The sequence below is a fragment of the Coffea eugenioides genome, chromosome 11 (genome assembly GCF_003713205.1).
Source record: "Coffea eugenioides isolate CCC68of chromosome 11, Ceug_1.0, whole genome shotgun sequence".
Classification (NCBI taxonomy): domain Eukaryota; kingdom Viridiplantae; phylum Streptophyta; class Magnoliopsida; order Gentianales; family Rubiaceae; genus Coffea; species Coffea eugenioides.
The window spans coordinates 53,008,213-53,034,845 of record NC_040045.1 but is presented as its reverse complement, the minus strand read 5'-3'; the positions used below and the strand labels follow the sequence as shown (position 1 = coordinate 53,034,845).

General features: G+C 37.8%; 3 protein-coding genes across 4 annotated transcripts; all 3 read left to right on the top strand.

The window, feature by feature from the left end:
- The first annotated feature begins 1,319 nt into the window (after positions 1-1,319).
- Positions 1,320-4,698, top strand: LOC113751304 (syntaxin-22-like). Of its 2 annotated transcripts, none has more exons than XM_027295261.1 (7): positions 1,320-1,625; positions 1,847-1,940; positions 2,252-2,352; positions 2,484-2,555; positions 3,223-3,380; positions 3,491-3,591; positions 4,263-4,698. In XM_027295261.1, exons 1-7 carry the CDS (start codon positions 1,432-1,434, stop codon positions 4,326-4,328), a joined length of 786 nt encoding a protein of 261 aa, XP_027151062.1. In that variant the 5' UTR covers positions 1,320-1,431; the 3' UTR covers positions 4,329-4,698. The 2 variants fall into 2 exon arrangements, with proteins under 2 accessions (XP_027151062.1, XP_027151061.1); XM_027295260.1 differs by having other exon boundaries at positions 2,252-2,391.
- Positions 4,699-13,622: 8,924 nt separating this feature from the next.
- On the top strand, positions 13,623-20,666 carry LOC113751301 (probable magnesium transporter NIPA8). The gene is made up of 14 exons (XM_027295256.1): positions 13,623-14,060; positions 14,730-14,981; positions 15,538-15,613; positions 15,717-15,778; positions 15,971-16,056; positions 16,170-16,243; positions 18,031-18,133; positions 18,284-18,412; positions 18,497-18,596; positions 18,691-18,810; positions 19,315-19,405; positions 19,481-19,544; positions 19,942-20,038; positions 20,125-20,666. Exons 2-14 carry the CDS (start codon positions 14,889-14,891, stop codon positions 20,356-20,358), a joined length of 1,329 nt encoding a protein of 442 aa, XP_027151057.1. The 5' UTR covers positions 13,623-14,060; positions 14,730-14,888; the 3' UTR covers positions 20,359-20,666.
- A 1,905-nt stretch (positions 20,667-22,571) lies between these two features.
- LOC113751303 (WD repeat-containing protein LWD1) lies at positions 22,572-24,634 on the top strand. Its single transcript, XM_027295259.1, has one exon. The coding sequence runs from the start codon at positions 22,866-22,868 to the stop codon at positions 23,904-23,906; it is 1,041 nt and encodes a 346-aa protein (XP_027151060.1). The 5' UTR covers positions 22,572-22,865; the 3' UTR covers positions 23,907-24,634.
- The last annotated feature ends 1,999 nt before the right edge of the window (positions 24,635-26,633 follow it).

Here is a 26,633-nt window from a genome sequence, read left to right as displayed (position 1 = left end):
TAACTATTAATATGACAATTAAGCTCCTATCACTTAATCACTTTCACTTGTAATTTTTTACAATTCCAAAATCATCATTTTATACAATAAAAACAATTTGCCATAACACTATTCTTTCAATTATTCTCCTAATTTTTGTAAATTCAGTGCATGTTATTTTTATTAATTTTTTCATATTAATATAGGATGTGAGGGCGTGGATTTAGCCCCTCCCTCATTTTTTTCCCCTGCTTTTGGTCAGTGATGAACTTAACCAATCAGTAATACGGCAAGATTTTATGATACTCCTCTAATCAAATATGGACTAAACAGGGGTACGTTCTGTTTTGACTTTTGAGAAAGGGTTTGGTTGGAGTAGGCAGTGGCCTGTTGGGCTGCTCGGGTGAGAAAAACTAATGCGGGAAAGGCGCTGTACCGGTTGGGTTTGTTTCAGTAAACGCTTGCGACTGGCTTGGTTGCCTTGTCGATGCCTAGATGCCGATGAATTGATGATGATGATACAATAAAATAAAAATGGAAAGGGTAATATCGTAAAGGCGATTAGTCATGACTACTTTACGCCTAGAGAAGGAAGGAAAGGGGAAAAAAGATTGCCAAAGAAGCCAAACGTATTGATTTTGATTGCTTAGGTTGCGTTTGATAAAATTGAATTTGAATTCTGAAATCTGAATTTTGAAATCTAAATACTGAAACAATTAATTTGATGAATTTTAAGTATTGAAAAAAAAAATATGAATGTCTGAATTTTAATACTAAATCTATTTATATTGTTTGATAAATATTTATAACTGAATGCTTAATAAATTTAATTTGACAATCTTGCCGTTATATGTTTTCATTCAAAATAGAAGTAGAACCTATGATTTAATTAGTTTAAAATTGTTAGGTATGAAAATGATAATATTTATTTTTAAATTCAAATTAATATAAAAGATGAAATATATTATATAAGAAGTATGGAGAAGATGTGAAAGTCATTAAAAAGGGAGAAAAGAAAAACAGAAAATCGTTAAATAAAACTATCAAATTGTTTAATTAGATAAGAATTTTGAACATAATTAACAAACAAAGGTATATTTGGTAGATAAGATAAGGTAGTTGAAGTAATTCTATTGATTCTTATCAGAATTAAATATTTTTGTGCTGAAAAAAATATACACAAATTTAGCACTGCTTAACAAGTTCAACAGATAGATTTTCATTTATCAAATATTCAAAATATCTAAATGTCTAAAAAATTCATTTCAACACTTTTTTATGTTATACCCCTTATAAAACCTATTTGCCTCCTCCAAACTCTGAGGAGGATTCGGTGGAATTTAGGGCTATGCAAGAAAAATATACGGATCAAAGCAATTACTGCTACTACTAGGTAATATATTTGAAGTCGCTGAGGCTTGAGGTCACCGATCCAAGCCATAATAACTAAAAATGAGCTTCCAAGATCTCCAAACTCGTAATGCCGGCGGCAAGCCTCCTTCTCAATCGTCATCTTCATCGTCCTCCTCACCGTCTCAGGCCGTGGCCGCTTCTATCTTTCAGATCAACACGGCTGTTGCCAGTTTACGTCGTCTCGTCGATGCAATTGGGACCTCCAAAGACACTCCCGATCATCGTCAAAAGCTGTCAGTCCTTTCCTTAATTTTATTCATTCCTACTGCTGCCTAGCTTCTACTTCCTAGTAGTAGTAGTACAAGTAGTATTTTTTAGTATCACCAGCCTGCCTGGATGCCTGACGATGATGATGAATTTGTAGTAATTTGATTCTAAAATCTGGCAGTACCACTTTTTCTTTTTAATTTATCTAACTTTGAGATATATCTTTTCTTTATCCTGATGGAGGCAGGCACAACACCAGACAGCGGATCCTGCAGTTGGTGAAGGAAACCTCTGCCAAGCTCAAATCTCTCGGCGACTCTGACCGTAGTGTCCATGTCCATGTGTGTATCTCGTATGCTTCATTCCGCTTGTGATTTCCATATGATATTGCGCTCTCTATCATGAGGATAACAAAATTGTTACCTCTAAACATGTACTAGTATCTATTACCTTCACTTACTTGTTTTTTTTATTTTTCTGAATATTTAGAAAGTTCAATCATATGATGGCATTTAATTAGGATCCTTCTTTGAATGACATAATTTGGTGGGTTAATAACAGATTTCCTGTCGCGATATCTTTTGATTTTTCTTGCACGTCAATCTGAATTCAAGCACTAAGATGAGGATCCGTCAAATCCATCTTTTTCTAGGCAAGTAAGAGAATAGAAGATGCCAAGCTTGCCAGAGATTTTCAAACCACGTTGCAAGAGTTCCAGAAAGTGCAGCAGCTTGCATCTGAGCGTGAATCTACGTACTCACCTTCTGCTCCTCCATCTTCCTCGTCCACCATGTACTCTTCCTTTTCATTTCCTAGATGGTTGGACTGTCATACTTGTTCTCCCCCATGTTAGCCTTCTCTCCAACTGCTTTTCTGCTCCTCAGCTCTGGCTCTGATGAACATTTAGCGACCACTATGGAGCTAGAGAATCAGCCCTTTCTTATGGAACAAAAGAGGTAAAGTGAGCACAATGGAATGGCAAATTTTCATGATCTGGACCATAATTTGCTGAAAGTTTTGGCGCCTTTACAACTGATCTGTGCTAACAAGTTGCACTGCTTCTGTTTGAGATACTTTAAATACTTGGGGCTTTACTTTTGAGAATTTTTTTTCTTAATACTTGCTTCTCCTTTCCCTTCTAATCCTTTTGAGCTTGGAAGAAGGCTTTTTGAAACACAGCGCATCATATTGCTTTTGTTTATCTTAATATTCGAATTACTGCAACCTAGCAAATGATAGTGGATGAGTTGCTTCTCATTGATTTCTGTGTATATGCAATTTCAAGCCAATAGTATTCGCGCAATCATCTGTAGATATCTATGGATGGCACCTTGACATATCCTCCAAAACCCATCCTTTCCCTCCCTCTCCCTCCCCCTCCACCACCCCCCCCCCCCCCCAACAAAACAAAAAAAACGTGGATGCCAGCCTTTATCAGGCTGCAGCTCGGCCTTTAAAGCTCTAGGTGTAAAGGAAGCTAGATTTTACATGTCAAATGTGGAGTTTCATCTATTACTTAAAGGTTCTAGTACCACCTAAATGAAAATTTATTTTTGACTTATTACCAGAAGTTGCAAGACCACGTGGTCTTACCAAAATTTTATCAACTTTTAAATCTTGCAGGCAGGAGGTCTTTCTGTTGGGAAATGAAATTGCTTTTAATGAGGCTATAATTGAGGAAAGAGAGCTGGGGATTAAAGAGATACAGGATCAAATTGAAGAAGCAAGTGAAATATTTAAGGATCTTGCTGTTTTAGTTCATGAGCAGGGCGTGGTTATTGGTAAATGTTTGAAAACAAACTAGAGGCTTTCATCCGCATCAGCATGACATGTCCTTTATAAACTGTTTGTATTCTTTTATTTGTATGATAGTTTTGTTTCGACAATGCAGATGACATTCAGACAAACATCGAGGCTTCATCTGGAGCAACAACCCAAGCTAGGGTGCAGCTTTTTAAGGCATCAAAGAGTGGAAAATCTAAATCCTCCTGGGTGAGTAAATTTAGATTATCAGATATGAATTTGCTGGAAGGGATTGAGTTTGGGCTGCTCATCATTGGATATGGCCTTACAAAATAGAAAACATTTTCATTTGGAGTTGAACTTGTCACAGGTGCAAAAGAAACTTTCAGATATGAAAACTCTGCCAGAGTGTGGGTTTATTTTGATAACCAGTGATGCATTGATTTAATAATTTTTTTTGGAGCATTATATAATTGGTTATTGTGCTTGTTAATGTTTAATGTGAAGCAGTGTAGGGATACGAGCTAAAACTACATATGTGTGAATCGATGAAGTGCATCTGCTGTCTCTAGTTCATTCTTTTTATTATATGTTCATTTTGTGTCAGTTTTTTTCTGTTAGAGATAAATAAGATACTAATAGTAGAAAAGGCATTATTCTAATGCATGGCTTGTCGGAAATTGGGAATAAAACTGGTACCTTCTTTTTTTTTTTTTAATGAAAGCCATATGAGCTAACAGATGGGACAGTGGGTACTGCTTGATCATGAAGAAATTCCAGAAGAAATGCAAATAACAAGACTCATTAAAAATGCATTGCTATTTGCTAGGCTTTCTATGAGCTCTCTTTCTTTGTGAAATTTGTGCTGCAAAGCATTGTATCTGTGCTTAACTATATCATATTGGTTTTTGCCGCAACAGTGTTGGTGGGTGCTGGCAATCCTTGTGATTGTGCTGATCATAGTACTACTTGTACTGATCTTTTAGTGCGGGAGTTGAAGTGCAGCTGAAGCATACAAATGATTTGTTTTTTCAGGGAAATATTGAGGGGGAGGGGTTGTTCCTGGTTTTGTTTTCTTATATTCTATATTTGTTTCTTGGGAAGGGAAATATTGTCCTTGGGGAAGGGGGGGGGGGTGGTTCCTGGTTTGTTATTTGAGGGTGTTCACTTTCCTTTTCTTTTGGTTATGCTGTAAATATCGGTCTAGTTTTATATTTTTCATTTTTCAAATTAAAACACGAGATACTACCTGGGTGCAAGGCAGAGTTTATTGGCATATAAGTTGTTCAATCGTACCATATGGGGTGCATTTGTATTTGGTTTTATATTAATGAATTAAGTGCTGTTATTTTTCAATTCATAGTCCAATTTTTCTGTGCTGCAAGATGTTTGCTTGAAGGATCAATGAATGTTTGATAACTGGCAAGGCGAGATTGCGGAAATAAAAAGAAATAATTGTACATCGGCAGTATCATTTTCCCGTGGCTTATTTTGATTAGATGCTTCATCATTTGACGGCGGTAGGAGACCGATATCGTATCTCTTCTAGTTAATTTTTGGCATCACGGGTTGCGTGAGGTTGCCATTGTCTATGAGATGGGCAGGTAAATTTGTTTTAGGCAATTAGGATTTAGTTGGAGTAATCAAGTCTGTCAATAGAAATAAAATTTTTTTTGGGTTAAAAATAAAAAAGTCCCATGTAATATACCTGATATACAAAAAAATCCTTTGTGATTTCAAAATATACAAAATAACAACTCATGTTTTGAATTAAATTATAAATTAACAGAATTCGTTAAAGTTAACGAAAATAACGGTTTCGACTGTTAAACTTATTGAATTTCGTTAAGTTTACCGTTAAATTTATCGAATTTCGTTAAGTTTTTTGTTAAATTTACTAGATTTCGTTAAATTTAACGAATTCTATTAGTTTATAATTTAATTTAACACATGAGGTGTCGTTTTGTATGTTTTGAAATCACGAGAGACTTTTCTGTATATATCACATGGGATTTTTTTGTTTTTAACCTTTTTTTTTTGAAAAAAAAATGTCTGTCAATAGAAATTGTTTCAAACTTGAGGAGACTGTCATCATAGATTAAGATAAACAAACAATACTACATAGTATATATTTATAGGGATATTGTATCATGTCTGGCTGCTACTGGTTGTAGTTATTAACATGAAAAGTGGTCAGCAGTACTTCTGCTTAGTCACTCAAAAGCTTTGTGTTTGGATATGAGATTATTTGAAATAATTACTGTAGTATTTTTTATGATGCAATGTATGTGAAATAAAAAAATGATTGAGAAGATAAAAAATGTATGTTGAAAATTATATTTGTGATACAAGCAAATAATTTGGAGTTAAATAATGGCTATCCAAACACACTAAACTTCTTGGCTTGGTAGTTAAAAGAGTGGTTTTGTTTAAATATGAACATTGACGAGGTGATTTCCAAATTGAAGAACTGAATTCCCTGCACACGTACCTACTAAGATGGAAACACAATCGGGGCTTTGTCCTCTGGTATATCTTCGATACTAAAGTCAGTTGTCAGAGGTTAGAGGTGAAAGTAGCGTTAGCTGGGCAAGTTGTGAATCAGAGAAATCAAGCTCGAAAAGGATATTCCATTTCTTAGTGGGAGCAGAGTATTTATAGTAAGAAAACTGGCAAAAGGAATGATAAAATCTACTCTTTGTTACCTGCAAGGGCTCAGCCCCGGACGATGATATCAGAAGTAGGTTTGAGCATGATAGTGGCGGCAGTCACATCAATCTCTCTGACATGAGTCAGCTTTTTACTATAGATACCAGACGTTGATTGATTGTAGGGGCCAACCGATCGAGGTGGTGTCACCTCGAGAGGATGAAATCGAGGGTAGACACTTAGATAGCCGGGATGCTCACCTTGATCGAAAGCATGGTGGGTTGGTACACCTTGACGATACGTCAGGCCGAGTGAGTCAAGGTGAGCATCCACAATTAGCCCCCCAGCCTAGGAGAAAGGAGGAAACCCAAGCAACTTTCAGCCCAAGGTTGAGTTACTGAATGGTTTTTGAGATACGTGTCACAAGATTAGACAGGAGAAGACCAAACGTCTGGAGGGTCTGATTGATGCATCGTGTTTTGAACGAGTGTCAGTTGAGCAGGCGCTCATTAATGAGGAGAGAGAGAAGGACACGTCTTTCAAAATTTGAAATTCCCGCCTCTTCGTTTCCCCTTTCACCTACAAATAGTGGGTTTTCATCTCTCACTTTTGATCGTAAGCAAAAATTACAATAGTATAGTCAAAGTGATCACACAAGGCATTCTTCACAAATCGGTTGTAGCCGATTCCAAATTTTCGGAGAGTAAGTCATCTTGTCTTTCTTGAATAAAGTTATGGCTAGGATAGTTAGAACATATAAGGAGACGGTGAGATCGAACCTTAAAGTAGAGAGGCCTAACCCATCAGAAGGATCATCCTTAGAGACATCTAATACCAGGGAAGAGACATTTGCAAGCCACGCCAGTGAGGAGATACACAGGTTTCAAGTAGTCGAGACAAAAGATTTCGAAGTCATGTATAATGATGATTTTGGATCGGAGGTACTCTAAAATAAGGGGATGATTGAACCGACAATTTTGCCGAGGTTAGATCAAATTGATTTCGAAGAGCTCTCTTTATTTCGGAGCACAATCGAAGAAGATGGAGCAGAGGTCATACTATGAAAATACCTCTTCCGTCAAGGCTATAGCATAAATTGGGTTAGAGCCAATTAATCAACTGCTACGCCAACGAAGTCAAGGGTAGTAGTGTATGCAGATCAAGTGGAGGTAGGACTAAGGATACCCACAATGAGGTTTCTTCCAGATAGTTTTCGTTACTGGGGGGTCCGGATAACCCAACTCGTCCCCAATGCCATCCGAACCTTTATAGGGTTCGAGATACTCTGCCGAAAACAAGGGGTGTCACCTAGTGTTAATCTTTTTCAAAAATTCTACACCATTAAAAATAATGGGAACAAGAAGGGGTAATTTTATTTCGGCACTCGAAATAAGAAGGTTCCTAAACTGGTGGTGGACGCATCAACCTCTGTGAAAAGGTAGAAGAACAACTTCGTCTTCGTCCCCAATAAAGATTTTTCACGAGGCTTCTGGTGGCCTCCTCATAACGCTCCTACCAACCCGTCTTCCGGGCTTGTCAAGAATACCACTTCCAAAGAATTATGGGTTGGATTTCAGGATCAACAGTTGGTTTTTTCTTGAAGCAGTGTTAGTAGACGGAGGGATCAGCCAAACTTTTCTTCACCTTAGCAAAATCCCCTCTTACTTTACTAGATTTCGGAAACATTATAATTTCTTTTTCATTAATTGATATCCTTTTTACTTGTTTGAATAATAGTATATCCTCCATGTGCAGTGGAAAAAGTGTATGATCTCATCACCTCGAGAGATTTAGAGTATACTAAGAAGCTGACTGCTCTCGAGTTAATGGACCACTTGGCTATCACTTGGGCCTCGACTTCAGCTTTTACCGTCGAGATATCCCGGCAATACGGCTATCTCCTAGAGCAACACCAGTCCACTGCCGAGTTCTAGAATAAAATATTCTTGGAGAAAAAATTGATCATAGCCGATCATGAAGGGGCTCGCATATGAGAGGAGCGTGACCAAGTCATTGCTGAGACCAACTCCCTTAGGACAGCTGTCAACAAAGAGTAAAAGAGGCAATTGCAAGAAAAGGATCCCAATAAGGAGGCTATTGAAAAGGTTGGTACCACGATAGTGGAATTCAAAGTCAGAAGGTTTTAATAAGGATCTTGGCGAGCTCACTCTGCCAAACTTTATGTTTGGGTACACCACGGGCATAAATGAGGTCAGCTCGCTCTTGTTCCAAGAAATCTTGGATTCCTTCAAATCTAATAACAATTATAACAATGATGTCAAAGAATTGTATGATCGAATGGTTGCAGGAATCTAAGAAGGGCGAGACCTGGCTGAAGTTCGTGAGGAGTTTAACCAGTAACTGTCCGAGTTTGAGGTCGAGGAGCTTGGACAAGAAGATGCTGGAGGCGGCGCCAAGGCGATGGAGGGTAGTAACAGGATCGAGACAGGGGATACTTAGGAATGCTCTCGGCTCCAACTTTATAACATCACTTAATGTAATTTTCTGCATGATAATGAAAATATCGTCTCCTTTTTTTATCAATTCGGCTGTGGCCCCCATGTTCCTCTCTATTTTTAACAGTAATAATTGAATTACATTAAAAGTAATTGAATAAATGGTGAACGCAAATAACCTTTATATTAGAACAATAAAGATGATACAATTTGAGATTTTTGACATGCCAAGTCTGAGATACTAAACTACCAATTCGGTAGACTAATTTACAATAACAATTTCGATTGGGTTCGACAACCCTATAAGGCCCTTCCCACTTTAGAATTAATTTTCCTGGGGTTCGACTCGGTTTATTAAGTTATTGCGCAATACCAAGTCTCCTGGCGGGAGGTCGAGGTGTTTGACTCGAACATTGTAATAGGTGGCAAGAATATTTTTGTATAAAGCAAACCTGGCTGCTGAGGTGTCTCTCTTTTCTTCCAGCAAGCCCAGGTCGATTCACCGGTCTTCATCATTAGCCTCAGTTACATAAGTCGCCATTCGAGGGTTGGGAGTGAGGAATTCTGCAAGAACAACAGTTTCGGATCCGTAAGTTAAGGAGAACGGCATTTCTTGCATTTCCGATCTTGTGGTGGTATGGTAGGCTCATAGGACGCTAGGCAATTCGTACACCCACAACGTCCCAATTCGGTGCAGGAGACTCTTAAACTAGTACAAGAAGGTTCTATTAAAATATTCAGCTTGACCATTAGTTTGAGGATGCCCTACTGAGTTGAAGTATTGCTTAATTCCCATATCTTTGCACCATCTTTTAAACGAGTTGTCGGCAAATTATTTCCCATTGTCTGAAATAACAACCCAAGGCACCGCGAAGTGACAGACTATATGCTTTAAAAAGAATTTCTGGATGGTTTGGCCCATTATACTTTTTAAGGGTTCAGCTTCAGCCCCTTTGATGAAATAATCAATGGCCACCACTAAATAAATGTAGTTACCTAGAGCTCGAGAGAAAGTGTCGATTATGTCATTTTTCCATTGCTCCAAAGGTCAGGGAGAGATGATGGGGACCATGATATTGGTAGATCGATGATGCTCAGGTGCATGGGCTTGACAAGATAGGCAGCTGAGTACTAGGATTTAGGAATCTCTGCGTAGAGTCTGCCAGAAATACTCGAATAACAGGGCCTTCTTAGTTAGCATCCGAGCCCCCACATGGGTTCCACAAAAGCCCATGAATTTCTTCTAGCACTTGCTCTCTCTCTTCTAGGGTAATACACTTCAACCAGGGTACAAGGTAAGATCTCTTATACAGTGCACCATGGTGTAGAATATAACTAGTCAATTTTTGCAGTAGTTTACTTGTCTCGGCCTTATCCTTCGACAGAACACCCTGGTCAAGAAATCAGACAATAGGATCCATCCATGTCCCCTCTATGTGCACCAGGTACATAATCTCTTCATTAAATTCGGAGGTGGTTAAAACCTCCATCAAAACAGTTTTATTCAGTTAGGAATATGAGGTAAAGACTAGGTGGGAAAGGGCATCTGTTCGCTTGTTATGTAATCAAAGTATGCATTGTATCGCAAACGACTCGAAGAGGTTGTAGAGTTGCTGGACTCGTGAAAGGTACTTTTGCATGGCTTCCACTTTAGTTTCATATTTTCCTAGGATCTAACGGACCATCAGTTGGGAGTCACTATTAACTCGGATGTGCTGAGCTCCTAACTCGCGGGTTAGCCATAAATTTGCGATCACAACCTCAAACTCGGTCTCATTGTTGGAAGTTGAAAAGTTGAAACGTAGGGCATACGAGCATTCTACCCCATTTGGCTCGACAAGTAACAGTTCGGCCCCACTCCCTTCATCATTAGAGGAACCATCCACATACAGGATCCATTCCTCGAAAGCCAAGGCTTGAAGGCTAGCATCTTGGTTCTCCACAGAGGTGAACTCGGCTAGGAAGCAGGCCAAAGCCTGGGCCTTAATAGAGGTTCGAGATTCGTAAGTCAAATCGTACTGACTTAACTCGATAACCCACTTAGTAAGTCAATCAGAGGTTTCAGGCCAGGTTAAAATCTGTCGGATAGAATGATCCATCCTGACACAGATAGGATGTGCCAAAAAATAGGGTTTTAACCACCGAACGGCATACATGAGACGCAGTATCAATTTTTCCATTTGAGATATCAGGTTTCGACTCCGCGAAGGGTTCGACTAACATAATAAATAGGCCGCGGGACCCTATCCCCTTAGATTAACACCACACTGACAGTTTCGTCTATTGAAAAGAGATAGAGGTACAACGTTTACTCTAGTCGGGTCAAGGTGAGAGTTGAGAGCCGATTAAGGTAATTTTTCCTCTAGTCGAAAACTCTTTGATATTCATCATCCCAGAAAAAATTTTCAACTCTCTTTAACACTTTGAAGAAAAGCAATTCCCTTTGGGTGAATCGAGAATGAAAGCGATTCAATGCTGCTAATCATCCTGTTAATTTCTTGACCTTGTGGACGTTTAAAGGAGGAGTCATTTCCTGAATAGCTTTAACTTTATCGGGATTGGGTTCAATACCTCGGTGAGAAATAAGATAACCCCAAGAATTTTTCTGAAATCGCACCAAATATGTTTTTTTTTTGGGTTAAGCATCATTCTGATTTTTCTGAGGATCTCTTGGACCTCTCGCATGTCCGGGATGAAGCTCTTAACAGTCCTGCTTTTAACTAGAATGTCATCAATATATTTTTAGAGAAGTTCTACACAGCCACGCACATAATTTCGGGGAGTGAGTATCCAACTAGCAACCTATTCTTCCCTGAGATTTTAAAGGTGAAGAAACTCTTGGATGCACGAGTGGATGATGAAAATGATCTTGTCTGGGGTATGATTACAAGAATGAAACTCAAGTTTGACAAATACTGGAAAGAGTGCAATTTATTGATGTCCATTGCAGCTATCTGGGATCCAAGACAAAAAATGCGAGCAATAAAGTTTGCCTTCCCTAAGATGTATTCCACATATGAAGCTCAAGAGAATATCACATATGTTCGAAAAGCCATCTTTGAGCTTTATGACGAGTACGTTGCTATGGCTACAAGTGGAAGTGCAGGGACAGGTTGTTCATTAAATCCTGCATCCGAAATAGTGTGTCTACTTCGAGCAAGTGTTGACTATTGGGATGATTTGGATGAGTATTGTGGTGAACTCGAATCCGATGAACCCCATAAGAGCGAGTTGGTGGATTACCTAGACAAGCCTCACCAACCTACTGGACAAAATTCAAAGGATTTCAACTGTTTAGATTGGTGGAAAATCAACCGATCAGCATACCCGATACTCTCTCAGCTAGCAGCTGATGTATTAGTCATTCCTTTCACTACCATCGCATCTGAGGCCACATTTAGTGATGGAATTAAGGTGATTGATTCATACCGTGTTTCACTTGCTCCAGAGACAGTCCAGATATTAATGTGTGCGGGCAATTGGTATAGAAATTTACACGGGGTCAAAAAGAAATTGAAAGTAAGTTATATCTATATAAATTTGTTATTGTAGAGATAAATTAGTATTTATTAGTTTGTTTGTTAATTTTAAAGTATTATATTTATTTGCATTTCCACCACCTAAATGCAGCCACAGAAAGCTCTCAAAGAATATGAGCTGCCTAATGTTTGAAGTTGCATAAGAAGCAAATAACTTGCTGGAAATCAGGTCCATCTTTTTTGTGAATTCTCATTTTCTTATTCTTAATTTGCTTTAAGTTGTGTTCAAATTTTAAATTTAAATTGTACATAAGTTGATTGATTTGTCATTTGTGTATGGCTAGGTGTTGTAGATTGTACACCGAAGTTTGAAGATGCATAAGGAGCAAACAAGCTATTCGATTTACCAGATTACAAACAGGAGCTTCTAAATGCTCATTAGACTCTAGAAAATTTCCCTAAATTTTTCCTTTCAATTGGCTGCACTCTTTTTTGTATTTTCGTGAAATTCTGATGAGGTTGAGATCAGGTTGTTACTTGTGTATATTGCTGAAATGTTAACGTGGATCATGGCCACTTAGTTTCTGCATGCGTATGGTTTTTCTTTAATCTGCCTACCCTTTTGTTTCTCATTGGTTTCTCTTTTGCGGAATTTCTGAATTTTGGAAGCTAGAATTCTTGAATCTTGATCGTGGCCATACTTGGTTTCTGGTTATTGGTTGGAATCTTGATCATGGCCGTGAGGTGATTGGAAGTAGTCTAAGGGCCGTGAGCCATGCCATGATCAGGAAATCAATTTAATTCGATTTCTGATCTAATTTGATGTTTCTCGGTTGTTTGCTTGCTGTGTGTGCTGTCTAATGTGGACTTGCATGGAAGGATTTATTGGCCGTGAGGTGCTTGTCCTTCAAATTCTAAAGAAGCAATGGCATGCTTCTAAGTCTTGTCCATGTGCTCGGTTCCAAGACTTTAATTGGCTTCTAAGTTTTGTTTCTTTGCATTGTAATTAATCTTGTTCAATTGATATTAATGTACTTTAATTCGAATGTTTAGTGCAACTTAGTTTATTATTTAGTACAAATTAGTAGTGTTGCATTTAAGATACAAAGACTAGATTCTTTAGATTATTAGGAATTGTGCAAGAACCAGGATCAATTCGAGCTCGAGTACTCGACTTGGTATTGAGCTCGAATGACATGTCGAGCTCGATCGAGTCGAGTTCGAGTCTGCATATGCTATTATCGAGTCGATCTTGATCTTTATTTCTCCAGCTCGAGCTCGAGCTCTGGTGGTCTGCGTTGAGTTCGAGCTCGACTCGGCTCGATTTCACCCCTAGTCACAAACTTCAAAATTAGTAAGTTTTAGCATAGTGTTTCCAGGGAAAAATCCTTCGCTTTCTTGTTTCCATCAACGAAGACGAATTAAATATTTTGTCAAAAGATGTATCGGATGCATTTCGAATTCTGCTTATGACGCCTTGTGTTTCATGAATTTTGGAGTATTCCGCATCTCTTTCGAAAACAATCCAAATATGGGGAAAGAGAGGGAAAAAGAAAAAGAAAAAGGCAAAGGACAAAGGAAGGCTTTGACAGAAAGAAATTTTTTTAAAAAAAAAAAGAAAAAGAAAGGGTCAGTTGTAGATGTAAACCCATGAGCTGAAGCGAGGAGGACTAGTAAAAGTAAAAGAGGGCCAAAGCCCAGCGCAGGAGAAAATTCAACGCAATGGTCCAATGCACATAGCAGCCCCTAAGGCCCTCTACGCGTCGCCGCCGTCGCCGTCGCCCTCCACCTCCTCCTCCGCTGGAGAATTTTCAAATTTTGTCAACATTCCATTGAGATTTCTTTTTCTATCCCTTCTTCACATTGGTCCTTTCTTCCGCTGGACATCTCCCCCTTATTTTAACTTATTAGTACTGCTAGTGAAGAAGATAATAATAAAGATATATTATTGCCTTTGGACTCTAATATTTCTCTCACATTTTCAATCTTTCTGCACAATCCAAAAAGGATAAAGAAGAAGAAGAAGATAGCATCGCCTCCAGTACAGATCCTCAGCTGTGCGAGCCTTCAGATTCGTCCTCCATCTTCGTCTTTCTAGGGTTCTTTCCCTCTGACTGCACCGAGGCTTTCCAAGGTGAAGTTGTCTTCAGCTTCATTCCATTCTCTGCGAGTTCAATTCTTTCCTATATCAATTATTTGTCGAATTTTCTCGTCTTTGTAGTTTATCCATGTAGTTTTTCCCTTCTTGGTTGTCGTCCAGTTTCACCGGTTGTGCGAAAGCGGCTTTATCTTTCGCTAAACTTAGAAACCAGATCAGGCGATTTTCCCAGAATGCAAGGGATCTCACTTGTGTTTACCTTTTATAATGCACTTTTTTTTATGATTAGTTGATAGCTTGATTCGTTCTCACCAGACTGGAATGCCGCCATCAGATCAAAGTTATTAGATCTTATGCCCCTGCTATGCAATTAACTAGCAGAACAAGTACTTGGCTACTTGAGCTGGCTTGACAGACTTACTCCTTCGTTCATAATCTACTGACTTACCCACCCATCCCTCGTAATCTCAATTGATTGGCACCACTTTCTTCTCCAATTTTCCTTTCCATATTGCGGCTATAGATTTGTTAGTTTCTTGCTCCCTTAATCAACCGTCATTAACATTTCCTTGTTATAGTTGATCATTTTAATTTTTCTTTTTGCTTCTTCCAATGAAAAAATAAATATAAATTTAACACACTATGACTTGTGAGGAACAGACTGTTTTCTACAAAGTGACTAAACATCATGCTCATCAATGGCAGGTGCTGATGTCTGTTTGAACTGGGCTATCCTACATCCCTGGTGGATGCAGGAGTTTCCACTTTTATTTGGATTATCGCTGTTTAAGCATCAGCAACGCTAATAGTCTACATTCTTCATTTTCTGAGAGCTAATAGGCTACCTTTTTAAATCTTTATTCAATGGGGGAGTGGATTATTGGAGCCTTCATCAATCTCTTTGGCAGCATTGCTATCAATTTTGGGACCAACCTTCTTAAATTGGGACACGATGAGGTGATTTTCTCCCCCTTTTGTGGAGTCCTTTTCTTGTGCTTCCTCCCTACTACCTTTTTTATTGCATTAGCAATTCATGGTAAATTTCACTTGTGTTCTTCTTTCCTTTTTGTCTTAAGCATGACCCATCAATGCATAATTGGGGAACGGCCTCGTATGACCTGACAAGATATAAGATTTTCCTGGTTCAGTTACCTTGGATTGAGTTCTTGTGATATGATTTACTAAGTGTTTTATCAGTGGGCCCTGTCTTGAATTTTACAATCAATGTAAGGTGCAACATTTTGCTTTGCAGCACTCTATAACTGCCTTAGCTGGATTATCTCTCCCTCCCTCCCTCCTCCACACCACACCCCCCGCGGGGCCCACTCTTTTTTCTTTTTTTTTGGGGGGGGGGTGGCGGTTGGTTTATAGGTTACACTTCCTTCTGTCCTCTTCTGTGCGTTAGGAGCCCCTTTCCCTTCTTGATGTTGCTGTCTGATTTTTCCCCCTTTTCTGGGTAAGTTTCTTTCTACACCCAATTGCCAGCTGTAATTAGTTGCTAATTTATTCTCAGAGAGAAAGGCAATCTGCACAAGGTATCGATGGAACTAATGGAAAGCACATAATATACTTCCAGAGTTGGAGAGTTGGTATGGCACGGTTGATGGTGCTTGCTTATAATAGTTCTTCTCATTGCAGTGCTTGAGGGCAAATTTGATGATACTTGAGATGCTAATTAATAATATCATGCAGGTATTCTATTTTTCGCTTTTGGGAATTGTCTCAATTTCATCTCTTTTGGCTATGCTGCACAGGTCAGTTAAAATTTGTTACCAATTAGGATGTCTCAGTATGTAAATTGGATATTGACATTTTTTTTATAGAAGAAATCATCATAATTGATAATGAGAATTTTGGTGGGGACGATATAATGCTATTGATTTTGAAAGAAACATAACACTGTTCTTTCAGTTCTGTTTAATTTTAGTGTTATTATCTTCTTGCAGTCACTTCTTGCAGCTCTTGGGTCTATACAGTTCGTCTCAAATATTGCTTTTGCCTACTTTGTCTTGAACAAAACAGTGACGGTTAAGTATGTTTGAAGTCTCAACTATTAGGAAAAGAGCAGTTTTCCAGAATAGTCGGGTGTTCATTTGCCCCCCTTTGCATGACTGTTACAAGCTGATAAACCTGTTTGTTTTATAGAGTACTGATTGCCACCGCTTTCATTGTCCTTGGAAACATTTTTCTGGTTGCGTTTGGCAACCATCAATCACCTGGTAAAGCTTCTGATTCATAGTATCAAATTCTTGTTTCATTTGTATATTTCATGTGCCTTTGGAGTCAAAAGTATGTTGCTGATATTTGTTGTATTTTGAATATCTGTATTGCAACTATGGATATAATAGATCAAAGACAAGCAGCTTCTTCATATGAACAGGAGAATAAGGGAAATCGCTTTCATTCATGATCAATGTTGTGGATTTCAGGGAAACCAAGAAGTGACCTTTGATTTGGGGGCCAACTTAAGAAGAAACCATAACTGTATTTGAAGAATTTAAATGAAAGAAAATACTCATTAAACGTCAAAACTGCATGCAATACGTATCGAAACAGGAGTATTTATAGAGGTCGAATCTAATTAAATAGACTCACATTCTAATTAATTTTTTCTTATATTAATCCCTAAATACATAATCAGTTTAATTTGTTATTCTTTTTGTTCATACCTTCTTACTTGTCCTAACCTTACAAGTTACAACCCTCTTATTTAGGTAGATTTTTTCTTGCATCACAAGTTCTTCGCCTAGAGCCCAAAATATATATATATTTTTTAATGAAGGTGTCATTTCTTCCCATCCTCTCATGTTTCCACTTGTCAATTTCTTATACTTTTTATTTTTCACATGCCATCCAAAACTAGGAGTACAAAACTGCCATTACTCTACCACAAATATTCGTTTTTGATGTCTAAGATGACATTTCAACTCTCAAATGTAGTATTAACTGCATTTAACCTAGTTCTTGCCATGTGTTCTATTCTTTTCCTAATACTTAGTAGACTAATTTGACTTGAAATCTGAACATTCTTGCAGATTATTTTATAAGTCCCCATACATATCGTCCAAATATTTGTTATCACTTGAAGTGATTAACTCAACTAGACACCCAAAGATCCTTTTCCCAACCGCTTCCACTTCGAGTCAACAGATAAATAGACACATCAAATTGTACTGATCAAGGGTGTTCATAGTGACTGAGTGGGTTGCTATCGCTATGTACCTTTGACTAACACATTTTCGGACATACCATCTTCAGTTAAGAATGCTTGTCAAAGTTTTCTAGTTTTGACTGAATCCAGTAGCCCTTCTTTTGATACTGGGTCTAAGCTTTGCTTCTTTGATGTCTTGGAATACTTTTATAGTGTTTGCTTTGCCTTTTGTTCTTTAATCTTTGAAAATGCTACAATAGAAGGAGTTGTAGAATTCTTTTAATAAAAAATATGATGTGTGGTTATTGTGCCATTATTATGGAAGTGGATGAAAAAGAATGCATTATTAGTGGCTCATAATCACCCATTTAAGTCTATCTTATTGTGTGAGGAATTCCCAGAGCCCTGAATAAAAGTGGTGATCCACAACTTGAAACCTGCCCAGAACCTAATGACATTATGCTTCTAGCTAAAGCTCCTGATAATTGTTTTATTAGTGGTCCCATAGTTGCGATGAACCAAAAAAAAAAAAAAATTTTTTTTAATTGCCTAAACTCAACCAATTTTGCAGTATTCCTACATAAGTATGAGAATTCAGTTACCAAATAATGATTTAAGATAGCATAGTCCAGTGAAATTAACATTTGATACTGTCTCTTCCAAATGAACAATGATATAGTTGGATCTAAGGGTTTTCTGAAAACACAAACATAACCGTGTAGGAAGTACGACACAATGCGGTCTTAAATCTATGATTGTTTGCCAACCAACATTAGAGGTTCATTTTTCTTTATACCATGTGAGTATGCAATTTTCTCATTCTCAGTTAAAAATCTGTTTATTCTTGTCTTACAGTATTCACTCCAGAGCAGTTGGCAGAGAAGTACAGCAACGTGACTTTTCTTCTGTATTGTCTGATTTTGGTCTTAGTGGTTGCCTTGCATCACTCAATTTACAGGTGAGGTAACTCTGGAAATGATATGGCAGTTTGCGTTTTTATGATGAGTCATTATACCTACACTTTTGCTTCTAATTTTTTTGTCTTTGTTGGGCAAATGAAGTGAAAAATGCTTGCCTTAGTTGTTATGACTCAATTTGGAAAATGTAGGAGAGGAGAGTTGCTGCTTGCTGTCCCTGGTCAGGACCTTAAACCGTACTGGCAAATGTTGCTTCCATTTTCATATGCTATTGTTTCTGGGGCTGTGGGATCATGTTCAGTATTATTTGCTAAATCTCTGTGAGTGTCACTATGCAAACCTGCGTTGGTACCTTTTTTTTTCCCCCTTCTTCCCCTAATGCTCTCTGATTTCACTTTTTTCAGCTCAAACCTTTTAAGATTGTCCCTTTCAAGTGGTTATCAGTTGCATAGCTGGTTCACTTACTCAATGCTTTTATTGTTTCTTAGTACGGCTGGATTTTGGGTGAATATTATACAGCTTTTGTTCCTTATAATTGAATTGTCCAAGTGTTTGCTGTAACAACGTATGGTACTCAGTCAGTTTGTTCTTGCTGCAGATGGCCAGGCTAAACGAGGGATTGTCATTGTTTGACGCAATACTAATCGTGCCAATGTTTCAGATTGCTTGGACCTTTTTCTCCATTTGTACAGGATTTGTGTATTTTCAGGAGTACCAGGTCAATTCTTCGTATTCACACCTTTGTGATTTTTACTTCTAAATCTATAAATGATTTTGTATTTACACGCTAAAAAATTTTCATGGTCTGCTTTCTCATTGTTAATAGATGCAACAAACTAACTAGCTTGTGTACTGGGGTAATTATCAGTGGGGTTTAATTTCTGAAGCAGTGTTCATCTTGCAGCTGACAAAGTAATATTGTTAACCAAATTTTGGATTAGATGTCGTGTTATCATCAGAAAAATTTTGTAGTTCTCCATGTCTTCACCATTGTTTGGATGGGATTACTTGGATGTTTTTATGTACTTTGAGAAGAAATGTTTATCAAAATTTGCTTTTCCTTGTGGTGGGTAGGGGGTAGCTGGGGGGTAATGGTGGCAAATACTGCTCTCCGATGTCTGGATGCTTTCATGAACTCACTTAGGCTAGGATGGGTGGATGTCTTCAGGGTCGGTACATTGGTCTGAAAGATGGAAAATTTTATTGATGTTATCTTAAGCAGGTTTTGGATGCGCTACGAACAACGATGTTTGTGCTTGGGGTGATCTCTGTATTCATTGGCATTTCTTTGCTAGCACCTGATGATTTGAAAGGTACCACATTAAATTGGTTCAGCTTCTCCTAACCACTCTTGCAAAATTCATATGGGGTTGCTCAAATTTTTGCAGGAGGTGAAGCCAAGGATACTTCATTAGTATCTGTGACTTCAAGTTTGCCAACTGATGTAGACAGGTGCATTCTAAATCTGAGAGGCTTGAGTTTTGTAAGAAAACTGTTACTGTCGGTTTATTGTGCTGGCAGAGTTAATGTTTCCAAGATGATACCTGTCATGCTCTGTCCCAAATTGAAAACATATAAGAAGATTGAATGATTAATAATATACTCAAGGCTGTGAGCTACTATGACTTGGGTCAACCACTTTGGGCGCATGGTTTAAGGTCAAAAGTTACAGGACCAGCCCTCAGCCTTGGGTATTACATTACATTTATAAGGAAAATTGTGAGTTGTTACTCTTTGGTTATAACCCTATTGCAATTAGTTAATCACACTATAAGGTGTCTCCACATCTGTAACTTCAATTGTGGTATCATCATGGGCACTTCTTTTTGATGCATTGCATTTACCACAGGCTGGTGATACCATATGAAGATTCCCAAATAAAAGATATAAGTTCTTTTGCCCGAGCTATGAAGGTGAAGGCTGCAAATGTGGTGGTTAAGGCAAAGGTTGTGCTAGTAGATATATTAGATTTTGTTCTTAGATTGGATAAATTCTGTGCTACAACTTGAAAAGAAATTGGCCTATCTTGCAGGCTGCATGTTCGTTATCCCTGGGTTTGGGAGAAGACTCGCTTCATGCATCTTCGGTGCTTGTAATGCCGATGGTCTCTTCCAAAATGACTGGGTTTCGAGGGAGCGGTTTTGGTCGAACTAAATTATTCTCCCCACGAGGCTCAGGTTGGAGTAAGATCTCAGTTGATGAGGAGGATAGAGAGAGTATGTTGGAGACGACTTCTATGCTCCCACAGACCATCAGCATCAGTTGAGGCTTAACTATAGCTGCTGGCATCAGCCACAGATATTGCTAGGAACATGGTATACTTTTATCTGTGCCTGTGTAGTTTGTTGTACATCTTGCTGGAATGCACATAATATGCAACCACGCATATATAGACATGAACTCATTTGAGTAGAACGATGGTACTATAGAGCATACAACACGTTTTCTACCTTAGCGATTGGACTAGAGAAGAACATACGTTGTGTCCAACGTTGTAAATTGGATGTCATTCATGAAATTCTTTTTTCCCTGATTGATTGAATAAATAAATGATTCTTGAGACGATGCATCTAACAGAGACTTTGACAGTACTTTCTCGTGTTTCACTTTGATAGTCTTGTTTTACTTTTAATTGAAATTAGTCTTGTTTTTCTTTTAAAGTCTTGTGTTCTATTTTGATAGTCTTGTTTTCCTTTTAATTCATCCATCCTAAATTATAGGACATATCCTAATTGAAGAATATAGTTAATTTTAAATTTTTTAAAACACTCTTATTTAATACATTTTGTTATCAGCAAATATAGCCTATTTTATTTAATACAGTCAATTTTTCATAAATTTGCTTTGATATGTGTCTTGAATAGTGAAATATATCATCATTATTGCTGTTATAAGTAATAAAAAGGTGTCCTAATTCGTGATATTGCTAATATTAGAACAAAGCTAACTAATGCAAGGGTATTTTAAAAACACATTAAATTAGATTTATTTTTTTCATTAAAATTAACTACTTCTTTTAAATATTATCAAAGTGGGATAAACAGAGTATTAAAATATTCTCCTTAAGATGCTCCTTGGGAGTTGGGATGTTATATTTATTTGAAAAACCAACCGGATATTGGTTGGAGGGTTGGTGTTGCCCTCGGCCTCATCCTATCCCTTTTTTTTTTTTTTTTTTTCGGAAACGATAGATGACATTTTATAGATAATGAAACTGTACAATATTTGAGCAACTGCTCAACCCACTATACAAAGTGTACCAGGACACTTAAGAAGAGTCATAAATCCTCTCCTATCCCTATTCCCTATGGGCGGATTGTGTACTGTTGCGTTTCCAATGCCGTGGATGTTATCCATGCTATATAATCCAAGGAAGGAAAAATGATCAATTTTGTTCATAAATTTTGTCACTAGTGCCCATATATTCCTTAACTTTTATTCTTAGCCAATTTGATACATGAATGTATTTTGCAATTTCAAGTAAGGACCTTCGTGGTGGCGGCATTACTTAAAACTAATCTGACTTACAATTGATCAACTAAATAGAGGCATTTCGAAAATGTCAGCGACAAAGTTGTAATAAATCAAGTAAATTGTGTAAAAAATTACAAAATTAAACTTTAAAATAGTTTAATCTTGTGTTTTTATACATGATTTAAAGCTTTATCTAGTAAAATTTTACACAATTTATTTGTTTTATTATAATTTAGTGAGTGCCATTCCTATACTACTCGTATTTAGTTAGTTAATTAGGAGTTAGATCAATTTTAGGTAATAGTGCCACTGCAAAAGATCTTAATTGCAGCTGCAAAATAAGTAAAAAAAATAATTTTATAGACGAAATTGGCCATTTTCCCGACACGGAATTTCTACCATCTCTTTTCGTACCATCACCCATGATTACAATCCAACTGCATTCTTGGCACGTCATTCAATAATTTAAATTTCTAAAATCATCTAGGGTTGATTAGAATTTTCCCATAATATATAAAGTAAGAGGAAAGGATTGGGATAAATATATTTTATTAATTTTTAAATTTCTATTTTTATTTTCACAAAAATTAAATTTTATCCTAATTATCCTAAAATTTTACATATAAAAAACTTAACTATCAGTTTAATAAAGAAATTTTCATAAAAATTAATTTGTTCTTGAATTACACACATGCACATAGGTGTGCCTTTAACAGTAATATATATTGGCAGACATTTGGGTAGATTCGATCTCGTGTAATCTAATTTTATCATATTATTTCACCAACTCAAGAATTGAAGATATGATAAAATTTGTGTCATGTGATCTACAAAATTCGATCCATCCAAGTTTTTGCTATATATATTAATTCTAGACATTTAATCAGGCATTGGACCCAATTGTTCCAAAAAAAAAAAAAGAAAAGAAAAGAAAGGGACGCTAGACGCAACTTAAAAAGTCAAAAGAGAAATCAAAATTAAAGAAAACGAAATTAATCGCGGAAATGAAAGAATGCCTTGGGTTCCTCCCTTTTCCCGTGTCCTTTCTTCAGAATTTCCATCTACTCAATTAACATCGGTGTCGGAGGAGAAATGCTGCTCTGCTTTGGCCCGGACGGAAGCTAATCGTTGTAATTTTTTGGAGCATTATATTTTGGCTTGCCGTCGGAGGCGCGAGAAATCAATCGCCTTTCCTAGTGTACAGATTGCGGAAAAATGATAAATACTGCTGTTACAACTGAGCCCTAACCCTAAGTCTCTAGTAAGTAAAACTGTAGTAGTAGTAAAAATCAGGAGTAGATGGGCGCTAGCAGCGATCCCACCCAAGATGGGTCTGACGAACAGCAGCGAAGGTCGGAGATCTACACCTACGAGGCGCCGTGGCACATATACGCCATGAACTGGAGCGTCCGCAGGGACAAGAAATACCGGTTAGCCATCTCCAGCCTCATGGAGCAGTATCCCAACCGCCTGGAAATCGTCCAGCTCGACGACACCAACGGCGAGATTCGCTCCGACCCCAACCTCTGCTTCGAGCACCCCTATCCCCCTACCAAGGTTATCTTCATCCCTGACAAGGAGTGCCAGAAGCCCGACCTCCTCGCCACCTCCAGTGACTACCTCCGGGTCTGGAGGGTCGCCGACGATGGAACCCGCGTCGACATGAAGAGCCTCCTCAACAACAACCGCAACAGCGAGTTCTCCGGCCCCCTCACCTCCTTCGACTGGAACGAGGCCGAGCCCAAGCGCATCGGCACCTCCAGCATCGACACCACCTGCACCATCTGGGACATCGACCGCGAGACCGTCGACACCCAGCTCATCGCCCACGACAAGGAGGTCTATGACATCGCTTGGGGCGGCGTCGGCGTCTTTGCCTCCGTTTCCGCTGACGGCTCCGTTAGGGTTTTCGACCTCCGCGACAAGGAGCACTCCACCATTATCTACGAGAGCTCCGAGCCCGATACGCCGCTCGTCCGCCTTGGTTGGAACAAACAGGACCCCCGGTACATGGCCACTATCATTATGGACAGCGCCAAGGTAGTCGTCCTGGACATCCGCTTCCCCACGCTTCCAGTCGTGGAGCTGCAGCGGCACCAGGCCAGTGTCAACGCCATCGCCTGGGCTCCCCACAGCTCTTGCCACATCTGCACTGCTGGCGATGACTCCCAGGCCCTCATTTGGGATCTCTCTTCCATGGGCCAGCCCATTGAGGGCGGATTGGACCCCATTCTCGCTTATACTGCCGGTGCCGAAATTGAGCAGCTACAGTGGTCCTCTTCCCAGCCTGATTGGGTTGCCATCGCCTTCTCGAATAAGCTTCAGATTCTGAGGGTATGACTCGTGTTTCATTGTCTGGATCCCAGGTAATCGCTACCGTAGCTGCAATAACCGTTTTCTTATCCCTTGTTTGGATTGCATTTTCTTGGATTTTTTTTTTCGTAGAAAAATTACTGTAGAGGTAGGTGAGGAAAAAAGGTAACAGGGATGAATGGCTGTCCAAATTTCCAGATGTTCAAAGTCAGAAGTTCTGTTGCTTGTTTAGTTGGTCTGGTGATGATAATTCAACTGTAGGTCCAGCCTCCATGTTGTCACCTGTTAAGTAAACTCCAACTTAGGTTTTGTGGCCTTTACAACGCACTGACTAGGAGTAGATATATCCCGTTAAAGACCTGAGAGAGAGCTTAAGAATGAATTCCAGAAACGTCAATTGTGATTTTGGTGTGTGATAGAGAAACATTGCAAGGTCAAGTGTTTCCATTTAAAATTTCTGCACCGACGCGATATTATCCAATCTTCTTTTTATGTCATTTTTGGTCTGTGTAAAGTTAGCACTCTGCATCCTCAATTTGTTATGCTCATGGGGAATTTTTTGGGCAAGATGGTCTGTACCAGTTGGGGTTTGTTGTACAATTTGAGTTAATTCCTGGAGAACTTGTTACCGGGGATCTTTTGTCCTAATGTCTTAGCAAGCAAGTTTTGTTAGCTGGTTCAGGAAAAATGTACATACATGTAAACAAGAGCACCTTGGTGTAAAAGTACATCAACAACTTCTCTATCTTGTTTTATGATTTCTGAGCAAGAAGAAGTTGCATGTCATTGGTGTAAAAGTATTTGGGGCAATCCAATGTGGGTAACATACTTTTAAAGTATAACATGACTAAGATTTATGAAAAATGCCCTCACTTCCCTTGAAATTGATGATAACCTTCTAACTTATCACAAAAAGCAAGGCAAGAACGTAATTCCTACTGTCACTCTACCAGGAATTGATATTTAGAGAAAGATTGATAAATTTTTCCGCTTAACCCCTCGATCACTTGCGCGCATTTGATTCATCATCTCTAATTTTTTTATCATTTAAAAAGTTTGTGTTTCATAATGGGTAAAATAACCCTGGTCTCACATTACATAGCATTTTGTTGGCTTCCCTAAAATCAAGTTTGAGATCTTTCGTGGTGACGGATATCCAGGTAGGTAGTGACTTGATATTACAGGGGGCACTGTGGGGAAATGAACTCTGTAGGAGGGATCTTTGTATATGCAAGATCCAATCACTGGAAAGCTGTTATTCTTTTTATATTTGAGCTTGCTGTAAACCTGTCATCTGGTGTGCTTGCATCGGTGCTGCTTTCTACTAGTCGGATGGGATGATATTCGGTTTGAGACATTTCCATTTGGAACGCATTTGCATGTCCTATTTCTGGACCATCTTGATTATGTCAGTTGCATAGGTACATGTGTCGAGCATTTTGCTTCATATCCAAGCTTTGCGTCTTTTTTCTTGCTCATTATGGCTTCTGATTCATTTTCTACTATCTTGATTTTCATGTCTATAGCTATCGTTTCTTCGCTATTACGAGCTCCTGTATCAGATCTCATCTCCCACCTCCTATAGGATACTAGTTATATTGGTCCCTAGGGGATCAATGTGTGAGTGAAAACGGAAGAATTGGGACTCATGCGTGGGAAGCCTGTGCCGCTGGTTACTTCGCATTTTGCATAAATCAACAAGTCAACTCCCTAACAACCATCCAAGCATAAGTTCTAAAATCAAATAACTATCCAAAAGATCTCAAATTGCATATACAATATTATACTTGCTACGATAAAAAAAACACACACACACAAAATTCCATTGACAACCAATTGTATACTCCCAAATTAAATATTAATGTTCAAATACCTTTTTAATATAAGCTAATTTGACTTAGAATTATCATTATAATTCTCCTATGGATTTAAAAATATTAATATTTTAATAGTTGAGAATAAATTTTATCTCCACAATAAAATCATAATAAAAAATTTTGATCCAATGTAATTATTGACATTTTATAAAAGTTTTTCTTAATAATAAATAAAGTATGACAAGTTTTACATTTTTAGTTCCTCTTCTTATTTTAATCATCAATTTTATTATTTATTTTTCTATTATTGCGAATCTCTTCATTATTTTTTAGTTTGACACATAATCTACTCATTTTGTAGATTTTGTAATTTTAAATTGCTAATATACACAAAACTGAAGATAATAAAGAGATTATATTAATTAGAAAATAGACAAGAGATAGAACAATAGATTTTTTTTTTAAGATTTTGTAAATTTATTGTCTTAAATTTAAAATTGTCTACTAAGTAAAGGGCATTATAGGTATTTTACTATGTCAAGAGATGTAAGGGTAATTTCTTAAACTTGAGGGGAGCCGAGTGCAATTGTGAAATTATCTCTATAAGAAAACCATAGATTGTTAACAAGTACTCCCTCTATTATATTGAAAGTGTCATACTGTTCATTTTTAAAATATTTATCATGTTGGAAAAATCAAAGCACCTTTTAGTTTCTCATTTCAATATAGCTTTTCTATCATATGCATGTTAACATTCGAATTTTAAATTTTAAATTTATGGGGATAAAATTGAAAAGAGAAACACGAACGTTACAATCAAATTACTATTCTTAAAAAGTTGTATTCCACATGGGTTTGTTTGGATTGTAAGTTATTTGAGATATTTTTACTATAGTACTTTTTGTGATGTGATGTATGTGAGATAAAAAGGTAATTG